The sequence below is a fragment of the Chanodichthys erythropterus genome, chromosome 12, assembly GCF_024489055.1.
Source record: "Chanodichthys erythropterus isolate Z2021 chromosome 12, ASM2448905v1, whole genome shotgun sequence".
NCBI classification, from domain to species: domain Eukaryota; kingdom Metazoa; phylum Chordata; class Actinopteri; order Cypriniformes; family Xenocyprididae; genus Chanodichthys; species Chanodichthys erythropterus.
This window is the reverse complement of record NC_090232.1, coordinates 17,019,218-17,037,988: the sequence shown is the minus strand read 5'-3', so window position 1 is coordinate 17,037,988 and position 18,771 is coordinate 17,019,218. Positions and strand designations below refer to the sequence as shown.

The 18,771-nt window shown below is 35.6% G+C and overlaps 1 protein-coding gene across 1 annotated transcript in view; it reads right to left on the bottom strand.

Annotated features, from left to right (window-relative positions):
• Positions 1 to 18,771, bottom strand: part of limch1a (LIM and calponin homology domains 1a) — a 72,415-nt gene that overhangs the window by 11,859 nt on the left and 41,785 nt on the right. Inside the window, exons 14-28 of the mRNA XM_067404223.1 lie at positions 16,890 to 17,297; positions 15,509 to 15,850; positions 14,621 to 14,833; positions 13,348 to 13,380; positions 12,352 to 12,484; positions 12,110 to 12,267; positions 11,153 to 11,621; positions 10,477 to 10,780; positions 9,773 to 9,891; positions 9,150 to 9,237; positions 6,799 to 6,824; positions 4,822 to 4,935; positions 3,482 to 3,574; positions 3,204 to 3,409; positions 2,917 to 3,011 (exon numbers count right to left, since the gene is read on the bottom strand). Of these exons, the coding sequence (XP_067260324.1) occupies positions 2,917 to 3,011; positions 3,204 to 3,409; positions 3,482 to 3,574; positions 4,822 to 4,935; positions 6,799 to 6,824; positions 9,150 to 9,237; positions 9,773 to 9,891; positions 10,477 to 10,780; positions 11,153 to 11,621; positions 12,110 to 12,267; positions 12,352 to 12,484; positions 13,348 to 13,380; positions 14,621 to 14,833; positions 15,509 to 15,850; positions 16,890 to 17,297 (2,801 nt within the window). The remainder of the gene's footprint in view (positions 1 to 2,916; positions 3,012 to 3,203; positions 3,410 to 3,481; positions 3,575 to 4,821; positions 4,936 to 6,798; positions 6,825 to 9,149; positions 9,238 to 9,772; positions 9,892 to 10,476; positions 10,781 to 11,152; positions 11,622 to 12,109; positions 12,268 to 12,351; positions 12,485 to 13,347; positions 13,381 to 14,620; positions 14,834 to 15,508; positions 15,851 to 16,889; positions 17,298 to 18,771) is intronic.

Genomic DNA, 18,771 nt, shown 5'->3' with positions numbered 1-18,771 from the left:
CTGAGGGCAAGCCTCCTTGCTCTGCCTTCCCACATTGTGCACTGTGCTGGCGTGGCAATAGTAATGTTATTGATGATTAGGAGGCCATGATGATGGACAGAGGCCAATGGGCAAATTTGTCCAGGATGCCGGGGTTAAAGGATTAGTTCACTTTTAAATAAACTTTTGCTTATAATTTACTCAGCCCCATGTCATCCAAGATGTCCATGTCCTTCTTTATTCAGTCGAAAAGAAATTAAGGTTTTTGATGAAAACATTTCAGGATTTTTCTCCATACAATGGGCTTGAATGGGCACCAGACGGTTCAAGGTCCTAAAGACAGTTTCAGTGAAGCTTCAAAGGGCTTTAAACTATACCAGACGATACCAGACGATGAATAAGGGTCTTATCTAGCGAAACGATCAGTCATTTTTAAAAAATTTAAAAAAGTTTAAGTTTTATAAGCACAAATGTTCTCCTTGCTCTGTTCTCGGATGAACGTTCGTGACATCACGTAATACGCAAAAAAATACGTTGAAAAGGTCACGCTTGACATAGGCGGAAGTACAGATTCGGTTTTTACAACTTGAACGTGCAAATACTAACCCTGCTTCTCGATCAGCTCCCTAGTTCCCTAGGTCCTGAATCAGTATATCATGAAAGTGAATGTGGCTGATTCCCTGATCAGTGCCCTGACTACTGAACTAGGGAGCTGATTGAGACACACGCCGTTTACAAAAACAAGGTAAAACAACTAATGGTTCTTCCATCCTGTGTTGTCAGTACCATCAGACTGTCATACCCTTCTCCATCAGAACAAAAACACCTCTCATTATAAGTGCAAGCTCAATTTTGACTCGACTACATATGCTTTAATATTTCGGTTAGTGTACATGGAAAAATGGCGCTGAGCTTCGCGTCCGGTGTGCGACCCCCTTAAAATGCTGTTGCTCAGTAACGGTGGAAATTTTGTTGGTAATGCAGCGAGATGGAAACAGGGACTCACCAACTGATTCTAAGGGCGGGATTGAAATGGTCCAGTCGTGGCAGCATCTAGATTCTTCCTCTGTTGGCTATGGTTGGCATTTGCCACATGTGCACCACCATGTCTCGTTAGATCTTCGTCTGCCCGATGCTTGAGAGGTGTGTGTCGCCGCAGCAGTCTCTTCCATCTGCCTAATTTCTTCCTCTGTTTATTCCGGTTCAAAAGGTAGGGCAGGCGAAAAACTCATCTTCTCCTCGTCCGACATTGTTGTTTTAACGTTACCTTTTTTTTGTAAACGGCGTTTGACTTAGTATTTGCACGTTCAAGTTGTAAACACCGAATCTGTACTTCCGCCTATGTCAAGCGTGACCTTTTCAATGTAATTGCGTATTACGTGACGTCACGAATGCGCATCCGAGAACAGAGCCAGGAGAACATTTGTGCTTATAAAACTTATTTATTTATTTATTTATTTTTAAAATGACTGATCGTTTCACTAGATAAGACCCTTATCCATCGTCTGGTATAGTTTAAAGCCCTTTGAAGCTTCACTGAAACTGTCTTTAGGACCTTGAACCGTCTGGTGCCCATTCAAGCCCATTGTATGGAGAAAAATCCTGGAATGTTTTCATCAAAAACCTTAATTTCTTTTCGACTGAAGAAAGAAGGACATGGACATCTTGGATGACATGGGGGTGAGTAAATTATCAGCAGAAGTTTATTTAAAAGTGAACTAATCCTTTAAACTCCTACTCTTTTTTCGAAGGACATCCTGGTATTTTTATGTAATGTTAATGTTATGACCAGAATACATTTTGTGTGCCAAAAAACTAAATAATTACTTAATTCAACAATATCTAGTGATGGGCGATTTTAAAACACTGCTTCATGAAGCTTCAAAGCTTTTATGAATCTTTTGTTTGAATCAGAGCATGTATTAAACTGCCAAAGTCACGTGATTTCAGTATAAGAGGCTTCGTTACGTCATAAGTGTTTCGAAATTTCAATGGTTCAACACTGGGGTGTAACTTTGGCAGTTTGAAACATGCTCTGAACCACTGATTCAAAACAAAATATTTGTGAAGCCTTGAAGCTCATCACTAGATAATGTTGAATAAAGTCATTATTTTGTGTTTTTTTGGCGCACAAAAAGTATTCTCGTCACTTCATAACATTAAGGTTGAACCACTGTAGTCACATGAACTGTTTTAAATATGTCTTTAGTAGCTTTCTGGGCATCTGAAAGTGTTAATTATTTTACTGGCAATGCAGGCCTCACTGAGCCATCAGATTAAAAAAAAAAATATCTTAATTTGTGTTCCAAAGATGAACGAAGGTCTTACGAGTGCGGAACACAATGAGGGTGAGTAATTAATGACAGAATTTTTATTTCTGGGTCAACTAACCCTTTAACATACAGCCCTGACTCGTGTATTCCAGGCACAAGGAAAGCTTTTTATATGATGGTTGCATCACGTGACATTTTTAGTGTTTTTGTAGAGTTTGTAGATATATATGAAGACTTCAGATGCAAAAGCCTCTAAGTGCCATGTGAAATTTTCTTCTAAAATGAGCATTTTTATCAAGCTCGTATGTTTAGGTTCAGTAATTTCACTTTAATTGCAATTAGTAGGTAATTTTCATTGTCATTAAAGTGAAATAACTGAATATATACATACGAGCTAGCTTGATAAAAATGCTCATTTTAGAAGAAAATTTCAGATGGCACTTAGAGGCTTTTGCATCTGAAGTCTTCATATATATATATATATATATATATATATATATATATATATATATATATATATATATATATATATATATATATATATATATATATATATATATATATATATATATATATCACATTTAAGAACTTTTGCACATGTTTACTTAACTAGATATTCAAAAGATTTGACCAGATTGACCCAAGGCTGGTGTGTGTTTCTTACCCTGTATAAACTGCAGTTGTGGTGTGGCTGTTTGGCTCTCCTGAGGTTCGATCCTCTGACCGTTCTGCTGAGCTGGTGTGACAACTTGATCAGGGCTAGAGAGGCACAAACACACTGAATTACCATAGTAACATAGTAAATTCCCATAATAACATAGTCAATCACATTATCACTCAGCTCAGTGGAAACGCAAGTCATTCTGAGAGAGGTTCACAGATCACCTGGCTCAGCACCATTTTGGTGGAAAAGGTATATGTGTTTTCTAATGAATTTTGCATATATTTCACCTGTGTGTCAGGCTGTTACTTTGATTCGTCTGTGACTGTTTCTCCAACATTTCCTGTTTCTTGTCCCAGTCAGCCAAGGAGAGGACAATAGTGTCACGAGGGGCTGAGGGCGGGGTGGGGGATGGAGCCTCAGTCACGCTACTGGATGATAAAACTGAGGTGCGAGGGGTCAGTGGGGTCACAGTTTCCTCCAGTATCCGCCTCTCCTATAGATTAAAAACTAATAAGTTGTCAATAAGAACTAATTAGTTGTCATGTAAACCAATTAAAAGACGCACCTCTTCATGGTGTCTCCTCTCCTCCTCTTCCACTTCTCTCTGCGCTCTCTCCCACTCCTCCTTCAGCTTCTCCTGCTCTCTCTGATATTTCTCCTGCAGAAAAAGTAAAAGGGGTGTTAAAGAAATAGTTCACACCATTCTTTCTTCCATGGAGCACAAAAGAAGAAATTTTGAAGAATGTGCTGGTCGCTCTTTTCCCTGCAATAACAATGAATATAATTTTTTATATATACTTTGTTTAGGTCAAATGAAGGAACTCTGCAACACTTTATTTTACAGTGTCCCTGTTACATAGGTGTAATTTGCGGGTGGGACATGTCCCTACCACTTTTTGCCACTGTAAAATAAAGTGTCACCGAAAGTTACGCCACTGCCCTGTTACACCTTACATGTACTTACTATAGTAATAACAGTAAATTATGCATAATTACAAGCAAATAACCTCAACCCTACAGTAAACACATGCTGCTAATTAATATTAATCAGTACTTATTTATATAATTATACTATAACAAGAGACCCTTAAAATAACAGTATAACCAGGAACTCTAAGAAAACTGCTTGATATTTAAATATACTGATATTCTAATGTATATTTTTTCACCTTGTCTGTTTGAAAATATTTTTGATAATTATTTTTGTTTATTATTATTATTGTACTTTTTTAGATGTTTACACCACTTTTTATTTTTAAAGGCATACATTTTTTAAATAAAAATATAAACACAAAAAAGTGTTTAATGTTTTTGAAAAAAGTCTCATGCTCACCAAGGCTACATTTATTTGATCAAAAATACAGTAAAAACAGTAATATTGTGAAATATTATTACTATGTAAAATAACTGTTTATATGGTAATATAAAAATAACATATTTACATGTTAATATATATTAAAATGTAATTTATTCCTGTGATGGCAAAGCTGAATTTTCAGCAGTCATTACTCTAGTCTTCAGTGTCACGTGATCCTTCAGAAATCATTCTAATATGCTGATCTGCTTCTCAAATTTTTTAAATTATTATTATTTAAGTTGAAAACAGTTTGTGTTCTTTTTAAAATTTCAATCATCATTCATTGTAACTGCATGGACAAGACTGACCAGAGCATTCTTGAAAAATTTGTCCTTTTATATTCCACAGAAGGATGAAAGTCATACAGGTTTGGTTTTGGTTATACGGAAGTCAAGTGTGATAGATAGGACAGCAGGTGAAGGGTAGACAGGAACAGATAGGAATATCTCATGCTAATACTGACATCTACACCGATAACAGAGGAAGTTGCTGCTACAGAACAGCAAGTGTGCACTTCTCTCAGACAAACCCCAAGCTGGCTATTGTACCTGAAGCAGGCGTTCCTGCTCCTGTTGCCATCTCTCCTGCCGTCTGCGCTCTTCATTAGGATCCCACGTCCAGTGATCAACCCTTTTTGCAAGGTTTAGCATTGGGGTTTCAATCTGATTGACGCACACACACATACAGAAGAAGAAAGGAAGAAAGGGAAAGGAATGTAAGAAGACAGGGGTGCACCTACGCTGTTCCAATAGGGTATAAGCATGAGCACTTTAAAGTGAAGAAATGATTCATCATTATACATCATTTGTGTAACTTGATGTTTAATGTTTTGTTAAGGTGGCATTTTCGGTGGTACTGTACGGTTTAATTAATGGAGTGGGATGGCAACTTATTTCACCACTATACCTAGTTACTTAAAGGCTTAGTTCACCCAAAAATTGAAATTCTGTCATTTATTACTCACCCTCATGCCGTTTCACACCCGTAAGACCCGGAACACAAATTAAGATATTTTAGTTGAAATCCGATGGCTCCGTGAGGCCTTCATAGGGAGCAATGACACTTGCTCTCTCAAGATCCATAAAGTTACTAAAAACATATATAAATCAGTTCATGTGAGTACAGTGGTTCAATATTAATATTATAAAGCGACGAGAATATTTTTGGTGCGGCAAAAAAACAAAATAAAGACTTATTTAGTGATGGCCGATTTCAAAACACTGCTTCAGGAAGCTTCGGATCATAAATTAATCAGTGTATCGAATCATGATTCGGATCGTGTGTCAAACTGCCAAATGGCTGAAATCACGTGACTTTGGCGCTCCAAACAGTAGATTCGACACACTGATTAATTTATGATCCGATGCTTCCTGAAGCAGTGTTTTGAAATTGGCCATCACTAAATAAGTCAATATTTTGTTTATATGGCGCACCAAAAATATTCTTGTCACTTTATAATATTAATATTGAACCACTGTACTCACATGAACTGATTTAAATATGTTTTGAGTACCTTTATGGATCTTGAGAGAGGAAATGTCATTGCTCCCTATGAAGGCCTCACGAAGCCATCAGATTTCAACTAAAATATCTTAATTTGCTCCAAAGATAAACTAAGGTCTTACGGGTGTGGAACGGCATGAGGGTCAGTAATAAATGACAGAATTTTCATTTTTGGGTGAACTAACCCTTTAAGTGTTTGATCAAATGGGCAGAAACAAAAAACCTATTTTAGTGTAACCAATCCATATATCTTTAGCCAAAACAGCAAAAACTCACATCAAATAAAATGTTTACAATTCTGATTGAAAACACATGCATATTTAGTTAAAAATGTATTTTGAAGAATGTTTGCATCCAAACAGCTGATGGGTGCCATTGACTTCCATAGAATCTTTTTTTCCATACTATGGAAATCAATGATGCCCATATGGATTCCCATATTCTTCAAAATATCTTCTTTTGTGTTCAGCAGAACAAAGAAATATTACCTATACAGGTTTGGAACAACTTGAGGGTGAGTAAATGATGACAGAATTCTATTTTTAGGTCAACCATCCCTTTAACTAAAACAAATTATAAATAAAATAAAGTATAAAAAATAATAATTTTTAAAATAACAAAAGCACATACAATTTCTAAAACTGAAAATATTAAAATAATAGCTAATTTAAAATATTAATAAGTATTATAATATTATATAAATAATAGTAAAATAACATTAAATTGTGTGCAAATCTAATTCTGAGGCATGCAGCAGAGCTCAAAAAACAGTATGGAGAGAGGATGTACACACAAGAAACTGCTAGACTGCTAATTGAACACTTTTTAACAGTATTTAAAAACACAATCTGCACCCCCCAAGCCACCTTGAGTACTCTAGCAACCAACATGACTAAAATGCACATTTATAGTTACAATGAGTGACTAACAAGGGAAGAAAGACTGAAAAGAGGTGCAGAAAGAGGAAATAAGGAGAGATTCTGGAAGAATGGGTGTGAGTTTGGCACGACTGAAGTACTTACACATTCAATGGAGTAGTCAATCCCATCTGTGGAGGAAAGAAGAGGGAAAAAGTGGCTTTAGAAACTCATTATATACTTAATTATATCTTCTTACGCTAATGGAAGCAATAGCACCACAGGAGTTTAAATTGGTGCACAGATACACAGAGCATAAAACACTAAAATGACACAAACAAAGAGATAAACAGAAAGTGAGAGACAGAAACACTTGAGACATAATGGCTCTGTTAACACCTGATACTGACATGCATATCATGGTCCTGTTATGCATATAATTTGTGTTCCGAAGATATCATGGTCCTGTTTCAAGACAGATCCTTCTTTATGCTCATTACAAAATTTTTATTCACATGCGCCTCAAATGCACCTCCTGTATCCACAGGATTTTGAGGGTCTCAGATTTTGTGACAGTTTCACACTACAAATGCAGTGTGGTCATGTGTATCTGACTACCTTTGATCACAGATTGTGTTTGTATCACCTGAGATGGATATGAATACCAGGTATACATGGAGCCAGACATGGAAACAACAGAAAAAAAGAGCAATATAACACAAAACATCCTAATTTGTACATAATTAATTTCTGCGAATGACTGCACAATGATCAGACTAAATAAATCTATTCTATGCTTATGGAGTGCTGACATATGTCCATGCTACAGATGCCTGATGAGGACAAAATGACACACAAATCTATGTTTAGAAGGGAAGGTCTTTAGTTGAGGAGAGAGTGGGGAAAGATTGGTGAGTGGGTAAACCTCAAGAAAGTGTGAAACATTTCTGTCATGTGACTATACTAGTAAATATATTCTATGGTAAATGAAAGTCAAAGTCACTTTTTTTCCAGGTCTAAATATATGTATATATATATGAAAATTTACCATATGTGTATATATATATATATATTATATATATATATATATATATATATATATATATATATATATATATATATATATATATATATATATATATATATATATATATATATATATATATATATATATATATATATATATATATATATATATATACACATGGTAAATTTTCAGTGTTGCTAAAGATATGGCAATAATATAATAAATATAATATAATATAATATAATATAATATAATAATATAATATAATATAATATAATATAATATAATATAATATAATATAATATAATATAATATAATATAATATAATATAATATAATATAATATAATATGGAGTTCGGACTAGACAAGGAAGCCTGCACTACGTATGACGTTTTTTGTATTGTTTTTGTCACTTCATAACATACATAGTATGACACATAATAGACAACATTGACTATTTTAACCATGTTGTCAACTACCTTTCTGGACGTCAAAATGTGCAATGACGTTGTTGCCTATGTGTTGATCAGATACCCTCAGATTTGATCAAAAATATCTTAATTTGTGTTCCGAAGATGAACGAAGGTCTTACGGGTGTAGAACGACATGAGGGTGAGTAATTAATGACAGAAATTTCATTTTTGGGTGAACTAACCCTTTAATTCTGTGATGCAAAGCTGAATTTTCAGCAGCCATTTCTTTAGTGTCACTTGATCCTTCAAGAAATCATTCTAATATGCTGATTTATTGCTCAAGAATCATTCTTATCAATGTTGAAAACAGTTGTGCTGTTTAATATTCTTGTGGAAACTTTCAGGATTATTTGATGAATAGAAAGTTACAAAAGAACTGCATTTATGTGATATATATATTGGAATAAAAAGTCTTCACTGTCACCTTTGATCAATTTATATAAAAAACTTTTGAATGGTAGTGTGTAATATAATATGTTTCACATCTGTCACCTTCGTCCTCAACTATAAGACAAATTAAGTTAAAGTGGCAGAGCTTACCCCACTCTCCTCTACATTTAAATACAGTTAAAAAAGTATTGCCTCATAGTGCCCTCAGCAGACAAGCTTGTACTGTATAATGCACCTCCACAGGAGAAGTCAAAGGAGGTTGACAAACGAGAGATGATGCAGATGGATTATCTGCTGTTCGTGGAGAAGGAAGCCCTGTGCGATTAGTTCATCTATTAGTTTTACCTGTTGGAGCGAAGAACTCCCAGCGTAACCTAGAGCTACTAGAGGACCCTAACAGACCCACACGCACATCAAATGATACCAACCAGAAAAGATGGATAGTCAATGAAAGAGACAAAAAGCAAGAGAAGAAGATCGAAAAAGATAAACCAGAAAGAAAGATAAACCAAAAGAAGATTCAGAGGAGGTAAATGGAGGACTAAAAAGTGGGAAAGTTGGAGTAGGGATTCATTTGTTCATCACATTATGAGAGATTAAATATGTTGGAAGTGGAGTTGAATTACCTGACAGTGAGAGTGAGTATGAAGTCTGGTCAGCTGTGATGGTCTCGGCAGCTGAACTCAGATCACATGAATTATGGACTGAACCAAGCTGATGGGATTGAGAGGAAATCATTATAGAATCAAAGTCAATATGGAAATAAAAGCAGGTTTCCAATCGAGTACACAGCAGCACATTCATCCTAATTTATCAAGGTATGATTTGCAATAAAATGAACCCTAACAGGGTGATCAAGACCCCATCCTGAACTTAATTTGTGTGTCTAATTTTTGTGGAAATGACCAACTGACAGTACATTATACTGCTTATTACATGGCAGCTTGCAATATGAAATATTGGTTTATTTATTTAGCATTATTTTAACTGAATAACTACTGCAGCTATATTGGAAATTACTCGTCCGAGTCAATTAAACAGTTTAGAATGCAATGACTGACCAATCAGAATCAAGTATCAAAGCTCAAAGACACACCCTATGAAGCACTAAACAGAAGTCATCCAAACAAGCTAAGGTCTAGTCCCAAACTTTCAGCCAACTTAGGCTTTATATTTAGGAATCAGTGGAAGTGTTTCAACAAGCATTGAACTTTTATTATAAAGTGAAAACAACGAAATCAAGGCCCACCTCCTCTGTGCAGGACATGTCATTTGGTGGGATTTGGTGTGTCTGAGTGAGTTCTGTCACTATGGTTGTTGTGACAACACAGTTGAGCTTCGTCATTGTGTCTGGCACTGGCTGTTTTCCTGATGAAATAGGATACTAAAAGTTAATATATATATGATTCAGTATATACCTTTGATTTAAAGGGGTCACATCATCTTTGTTTATATTATGACTTTATATGTGCTTGATTAGAACTTTGCATGTAAACGCACTTAGTGTGAGGTTGCTGAAGACCAAATTGGCATTGTTGATGTGAAATGTGAGCAATTAATCTTGCTACTTAAAGAGATTGTCCACCTAAATTCTGTTATTATTTACTCAACATTTTGTCTTTCTGAAAGTGTATGCCTTTTTTTATTCTATGGAACACAAAAGATATTTTGAAGAACATTGGAAACCAAACAACACTGGAGACCATTGACTTCCATTGTATGGACAAAAAGGACATATTTTTTTTATGTTCCACAGAAGAACAATTAGTCATACTGTTTACAGTGGGTGAGTAAATGATGACAGAATTTTCACTTTCGGGTGAACTATCCCTTTAATTTCAATAAATTGTCTTTTTGGACCAGAGAGGACGTTCTGTATGTTAAAACAAATAAAAAAAAGTTCAACAAAAATGCTGAATATTGAAAACTTTGGATAATATTATAATCTTCAACCTGTTGGTTCTGACACCAATAGTGCAGTTGAGGTGTCTTCTTTGATGTCCTCTTCTTGAGAAATAAGAGAACATTCCTTTTCCATCTTTACAACTTCTTTCTCCTGTTCAGGAACAGAAATCTGCAAGTTTTGCTGGTGGTCTGAGGCTTCTAACACAATTAGTTCCACATTTTGTTGACTTTGAGTGGCTGGCTTTGGAGGTGAGGGAGAGAAGTTGATAGGACGATGCACAGAATCTCTATCATCCCTCTCTCTGCTCTCCTGCTGAGTGCTTTCACCATTCACACGTATCAGCCCATCACTCTGTATTAAAGACAAAGAACACACATTTATTCAAGCTGATTATGTACCCAAAAATGAAAATTCTGTCATTATTTACTCACCCTCAAGTTGTTCCATACCTGCTGAACACAAAAGAAGATATTTTGAAGAATGTCTGTAACCAAACAGTTGATGGGCCCCACTGACTTCCACAGTATGAAAAAAAAACAAAAAACAAATACTGTAGAAGTCAATGGGGCCCATAAATTGTTTGGTTACAGACATTCTTCAAAACATCTTCTTTTGTGTTCAGCAGAAGAAAGAAATTCATACAGGTTTGGAACAACATGAGGGTGAGTAAATGATGATAGAATTTTGACTATCCCATTAATGTCCTGGGTAAGATATTCTTGCCTTTAGTGATTTACGGAGGCCTTGGCTGAATTTAGGCTGGCTGTAGGGTTTTGGGGTGATGAGGGGTACAGGCTTTGATGGAGCAGGAGGAACTCGTGTGGGTGCTGACAGGACTTCTGGAGCTTTGATGGACTTGGCAGGTGATGGTTCAAGGGTTTTGGGCTGTGCCGGTGCCTGTATTTCTGCAGTCTTCTGGTCTTCATGGTTACTGTGGTGTGTTTGGGTAGTCTGTGCAGGCTCTGGAACCTTTGCTTCTACTAAGGCGGTGCATGTTGGCTTCTTCTCAGGCTGATGGAGAGGTGACGTGTGCATCGGTGAAGCAGCAGAAGGCAGTTTGGGGAGCTGGAGTTTCTCCAATATGGCATCGCTGATGGTGAAACGGAGAGCATAGCGTTGAAGCACAGCTGCTTTCTCTTCTGGAGTGGAGGCCTTACAGTATTGTTCATGTAGCTCCTGCTCCCTACGCTCTCTGAAAGACACACGTGCAAAAAAACTTTTATATAATTTTAAAGAAAAGTTAAAATTGAATGACTCTTAAAATGTGGTGTAACCAACAAAAAAGAAGTAATAACAAATATTACAATAACATAATATCTTCTATTTTAATATTTTTAAAATGTAATTTATTCCTGTGATGCCAAAGCTGAATTTTGAAGAATTTCATTCTTTGACATTTCTGACGTTTTTAAAATTCATAATCTAAATGAATTTTAACCTAAAACATTTAAAAGATGTTTATTCTAGAATGTGTATTCTATTCAAGTATGACTTAAATGTATTTTTGAATAAATTAATCAGAAAAAAAACTGTCACCCTAAGGCAGTACTGATAAATTCTAAAATGTGATTTCACTAAATAGTTGTCTTGTCACTGTACTTAAATGCTTGAACTTGCATCAAACACCCACAATCTGCTAAATCTACATCTAGAGGGTGTAAAGATTTAAATTAGTCTCACTTCTCTTCTACTATTTCTTTGTATGTTTTGATGCTCTTCCTGCGATGGCCGGATCCTCCATCTGTTGTCATTAGCTTCTCCATCATCTTCCTCTCCTCTTCCTTTTTGATCAGATCTTGAGAAGCACTTCGTCTCCGACTCTTCCAGCGAGCCAAGTCCTACACACCAAACCAGAAAACGTACACATGTATACGCTTGTGAGCTTGTTAAACATGTGTGTGGGTTTGTACTGTATGACTCACGTCTTGCCACTGGTCCTCCTCCTCTTTGAGTTTGTTGTACTGGTTGTGTAGGTGCTCATGCCGTGATTGGCTGTGCGCCCGAAGGTAGGCAAGCTCATCCTCTTCATCACGCATGTCAATCAAACTCACACTCCTGTGAATAACAAACAAAAACAAACACACATTTACAAGTGCTGTTACACATTTAGCTGAAGAAAAAAAAAATGATCCAAAGCCAGATCCAAAATAATATTACATCTTTTCCTCTGAGTCTGAAACCTGAAGGCACAAAGACAGGAAATTCTTGATAAAAGATATGAAATGTCAGTATGATGTTGACTAGGAATGACGTAGAAGAAATGTTAGCTGACGAGCAACACATGGTTATCAAGACCATGTACAATACAAACAGAACAACTACAGGAAAAAGTAGATATACATATATATGACAATGTAATTTCTTCAATGCTCATGAAACACTCATGTTGCTCAAAACCCACAATCACATATAAAATTTATGTTTAATAAACTATTACACTACTAATTTCCATATATATATATATATATATATATATATATGAAATTAGTAGCGTAATTTCCCCTCTCATTTAGTCTATATAGAATATAGATTTAGAACAACATGAAGGAGTTTTCAATTTTAATTTTTTCACTATCCCTTTAATGCAGCTGGGTATGCTGTAATGGATTGAGGTTATAGAAGTGTTTATGCATGTGAGGCCATTTTCTCCAGGAAAAATAAGTATCCACCACAGCAAACCATGAGAAAGATTCAAACATATGCTATTACATGCATGTGCAGGGGCAGGCTTGATTAATTATCTTTTAAATATGCATGCATAAAGGGTAAGAGAGAGTATGTCATTTCAGAAAATAGTTGTATCTGCATGAATAGAGACACTGTTGAATACATGTGTTTATAGTACATGCAACTGCTCAGTTCTGCAACAACAGCAAGAAACAGAAAGACGGAAATATAGAGAGAAAAAAGAAACTTACTCTGTTTCATCAGAAACACTAGTAGCTCTGAATCTAGAACATTAATAAATAAAAAAACAACAATAAAAATAAAGTTGAGTTTAAGAACAAAACAGCTGAACATAATAAAAAACACTAAGCACAGACCTTCATAAACATAAACCTGGTTTCACAGACAGGGATTAAGCCTTAGTTCAGTTACGCTCTTTAAGTAGCTTTTATAAGTATTCCTTAGAAAAAAACATTACTGGTGTGCATCTTGAGTCAAAACAATGTGCCAAAAAAATGGCACATGTTGTAAAATATCAGTACAAGTTGCTTTCAGGTAAAACAGCTCAAACATGCATTTTTTTTTCAGTCTGGGACTAGCTTAAGCCTTGTCTGTAAAACCAGGGGATAAAATACTGATTATTACCTCTAAAAATAAAAGCTTTCCTCACTATACTATACTATACTATACTATACTATACTATACTATACTATACTATACTATACTATACTATACTATACTATACTATACTATACTATACTATACTCATAGACAGATATATAGAATACGGTATATATACAGTAAGTATATATAGCAATATATATATATATACACACACTCACTCACACACACACACACACACAGTATATATATATATATATATATATATATATATATATATATATATATATATATATATATATATATATATATATATATATATATATATATATATATATATATATATATATATATTAGCCTATGTGTAATGTAATTTCGTTTATATATACGTAATTTAATAGGGATTTGACACTTAATGCAGGAAAACGACTCCACTGATCTTTTTTTTTCATGTATTAAAAATCATCATTTAAAATCAACATGAACTCAAAATGCAACCTATTTACTTTCTCAATGTACTTTCCTGATCTCATTGTGCACAATTCCATGGGGAATATTATTGCCCCAGTGAGTTCTGAGCATTTTATGTTGACTTTGAAGGTGCCATAAGTTAGCCATTTCAACTGCATTAGACCACATACTCTTTACAACATCTAATGACTTGTTAGCAAATATGAACTCTTTAAATGAGAATATCTGTGTTTAAATAAAATATTCCTATATTAAAACCCCTTATAGCACCTTTAAAGGAAACCATTGCACCAGTGAGCGAAGTAAAGTGGTAAACAGTGATAAAATGCAGATACAGGCATGAGACACTCTTTCCATGCAGAAATACAAAAATACTTTTCAGCAAGAGCTCTTTTTAAAAGTAATAAATTGGTCCTGAAAGTGCTTTCTCACATTGGGGGGAGATCATCATCTTCCTGCCAAAGGGACCGGCGCGAGGGTTGGTCGGGTATGGGGGAGGGGCTTTTGGTAATAGTCTCATCTTTTAATAAGACTTTTCCCACCACACCCATAGAGCCCACCTCCTGCCTGTCCATCATCTGATGGCACTTCCTAGGCATGTCCTCAGCATCTCTTGGGGGCGGGGCCACAGAGCTAAGGGTGAAGCTGAGAAAGTTGCCATGGTTACTAAAGCAAAGCAGGGCAGTGAAAGGGAGGCTGAGGCTCTGTTCTCTGACTACAAAACACAAACAACAGCCAGGCCAGCCAGAAAGAACTGAGAAAACAAGTGCAAAAAACCCCGAATTCAAAAGGCCAAAAGACCTATTAAGGGTATCAACCGATTAAAATATATATATATATATATATATATATCATCTGAGAAAAGCCCCCAAATGAAAGAAAAAATATGTAATTGTAATTGTCACATTAAACGCATCATTATTTGGATTATTTTTTGTCACTTTCTTTGAAATAATTGCAATAAATTAAAAGGATAAAATAGTAAAAATAAAATATAAAAAATTAAATTCAGAGCTATAAATCAAACAAAGACTAGAGACAAGAATGACCGAATCCGAATGAACGCCAAACCAGTCACAAATATTAGTAAACAGACAATAGCCACCAAAAATCATTGATGGACAAGACATTCATCTCTATCCTGTACTCTGAAAACTGCACACAGCAAGCTCAAACTCACATCAAAAAAAAAAAACAAAAAAAAAAAATGTTAATAATTCAATGGAAATTTAAAAAAAAAAAAAAAATTTCCATGGGCACCACAAAATGCAAAATTCCTTGCACTCATAGACAAATGCTTCATTCCCAGGGAGTCCTAACCTGTCCAGAGCCGGGGCTGCCTCTTGCTCTCTAGCCTTGAAGTATGACTGCGATCCACTGACAGGGGTGGTTTTGTGTTTGACAGAACCAGGTTTGGGTAGAAATGCATTAAAAGCCTGTCCTGCCCCTGCACTTGGCTTTTGATGAGATCCAGTTCTTCGTGCTAGCATGTCATCCTTCTCAAAATCTGGCAGATGACCATCATCCCCACACTCATCATCATCATCAAATCCTCCAGAGCAATCGACATTAATTGCAGATGAGCGCACAATGTCAGGGCTCTTTTGAGTCACTTCAGAAAGCGGAACAGGTGTCTTTGGTACTTGATCGACTGGTTCATTTCTGTTAAAATAGCATATGCTGATAACTAACTCACACAATTAAGCTCAGTTTGATATAGCAAAAGTGCATTACTGTAAACTTAAGGCAAACTAGTTAAACAAATACACACATACATTCACTTCTCTGGAAAAAAATTGAAAACTTCTGTAAGATGATTTGAGCAGTGTTGGGGAAAAGTATTACAAGTAACTTGAGTGAAGTAATCAGATTACTTTTTCAAGTATCTAGTAACATTACTTTTTCAATTTACAACAAAATATCTAAGTTACTTTTTCAAATACTGTAAGTAACGCAAGTGGTTGCTAGGGTGCTGCAATTTGGTTTCTATGCAGTTGAAGGTTGGTTGGCCAAGAATTCTGGTTTCTAGATATGACTCAGGTTCTTCTTTCAATGGAAATCTATGTTGTTGTTGTTGTTTTTTTTTTTTGAATTGTTGAATCTAGTGATGCACATTATCATTGCCATATCAGTAACTGGCCAACATTCTATTTTTTTTTATTTATTCGTATTCATATACATTGGATATTTAATTTGCTGGTTATTTAAATCCATAATCCATTATTTGTATATTTAAATAATTTACCCTATTTTTATTTTTAGATTACCTTTGCTCTTGTGTAACACCTACTTATAGTTAATCTTTAAAAACAAACAATTTATTAATAATTTTAAGTGAATTTTTTTGCAGATCCAAAAATATCGGTTTTCTGTACTGCATATAATAGTGTTATGATTTTCAAATTCATTTGCAGAATTGATTTTAGTTTTTAGTATTTTATTTATTTAAAAAAAACGTACATAATTTTAATATCAACCATTTAAATTGGAAATTATTTAGGATTATCGTATTGCCAGAATTTTAACAGTGCAGTAAATTTCTAGCCAAGTATGAGAAAAGCTAAATCATGTTTGCCTGAGCCAGAAATACTGAAATATAAATAGTGCACTTAAAAGGCTAGAAAATAATTTTTTTCCACCACAGCACGTTAGCATGTTAGACTCATGCATTATGACTTCCAGTTAGTTTTGCTTGTCCCACCTCTGTCCAATCTTAGTTCTCTTTGTCTTTATGTTTCTTTCCAGGTATTGGAAGTCTCTGTCTCCACTCATGCCCATCTGGATACTTGCTTTCTGGGCTATGGAAGCCCCTGTCGCACCTTCTCTCTTGGAACATGGCTGCGGGAGGAATCTGTTATATGTCGTCCCGCTTGCTGGCTTCTGAAATGCTCCTGTTCTACGAGCTAGCATGTCATCCTTTTCTACATCCGGTTGCCTCTCCTCTTCTTCGTCCTCTTCATCATCCTTCCTCTCATCCTTAGCTTTCTTATCCAGTTCCTCCTCTAGCACCTTGCGCTCGGTGGAGGTCAAAGGCTGTTTAAGGTCAAACATGGCAGGGTTTGGAGGTTCAGGGGGCATGATGGGAGCAGGCTCAGGGTTTGCATCTCCACTAAGTAAGTTAATTCATGATGTATGAGAAGTGGAAGGAAAAAGAGAAAAAATGAGTCAGAAACAGAAAAGGAAAAAATGAGGGGGAAGGACAGAGAATGCAGATACAGGCAATGAAAGATGCAGTCCAGTGGGAACCAAAGCAACTGCATTGCAGTTACTTAAAACAACAGAGTCACACTTTATATGCACAAAAGCACAAATTCATATTTCATAATATTTCCTGTTCCTTCACAGTCAGACTTTCAGTCCACACCACCACTAAGCCATTCACTGCTAATTTCTTTCCAAACAGGCCCAAAAAATCCCAGTTTTAGCATAATCCATGGTTCCTACAGTTGTTAGCATCATGCTAACAGCCTCACTGTAAGCCATTCTCAGCTCATTCTCTTCTAAACAGCCCAAATAAGATAAGTTTTAGCATCATTCAGGGGTACTACAGTTGTTAACATCATACTAACAGCCTCAACTGTATGCCTAATTTCTTTCCAACAGCCCAAACGTAAGCAGTGTCAAGCATCACTCAGGGGTACTACAGTTGTTAGCATCATGCTAACAGTCTCTCAAGGCACAAGTCCACCAGTTTCATAACTGAAACTGACATGCCCTTTTAATGCAGCATCACTGCTAAGATCACTACACACATTCCCACTCCGACAAACTCTGAAGGTGAGTATGCATCCTTATCCTTTGGTAAACATAACTGAGAGCAAGCAGTCCTCAACAAGCAGTGTTTGTAATAAGAGTATTGGTATACAGTACTTGGTATACACTGGACCAACAATTACTGTTCCTGAGATGACGATGAGCACTGACTAAAGGGGTCATATTGTGAGGTAATAACAACGAAATAGAATAGAAACTAATGTGGCGTTCACACTGTCGCAATTACCATAATTACTAATGACAACCAGGACGTTCTACTCTGAGCTGTTCACGTCCTCAGACTTGGAACTGTGCGGCATCACTATTAAATGGATAAATGAATGTGTGTAATTTGAATAATAAATAGATGAAACCACAATACAACAAATAACAGTCATTATGCAAATACATTATTAATAAACTTTATTTAGCAAGACATTAGCTAGTTATTAAACCGTGTCCGCGTCATTAACTGTATTGTATGTCTTTCACTTATCTATTTTTAGCTTATTCTGAAGCCACTGCCATTTTGAGTGTTTCCAAATGACAGAAAGTTCCGTTTACAAGCTGAAATTAAAAGTTCTAAGAAGACGTGAACACTTTTTATAAGTCTCAATCTTGTAATCACGTTAATTCAGACATGGTGCCTTAAAGGTGCTGTATGTCATTTTTTTACTGTACTAAAGCATAAAAATACTATAATATGTTTGCAGATATTTAGTAAACATGCTAAGTTCACATACTCGTTTCTCTGAAAAACAATGCTACTGTTACTTTGGAATGTGAGTTCCATGTTGGAATGTCTGTTTTTGTTTTGGTCTGTGTGATCC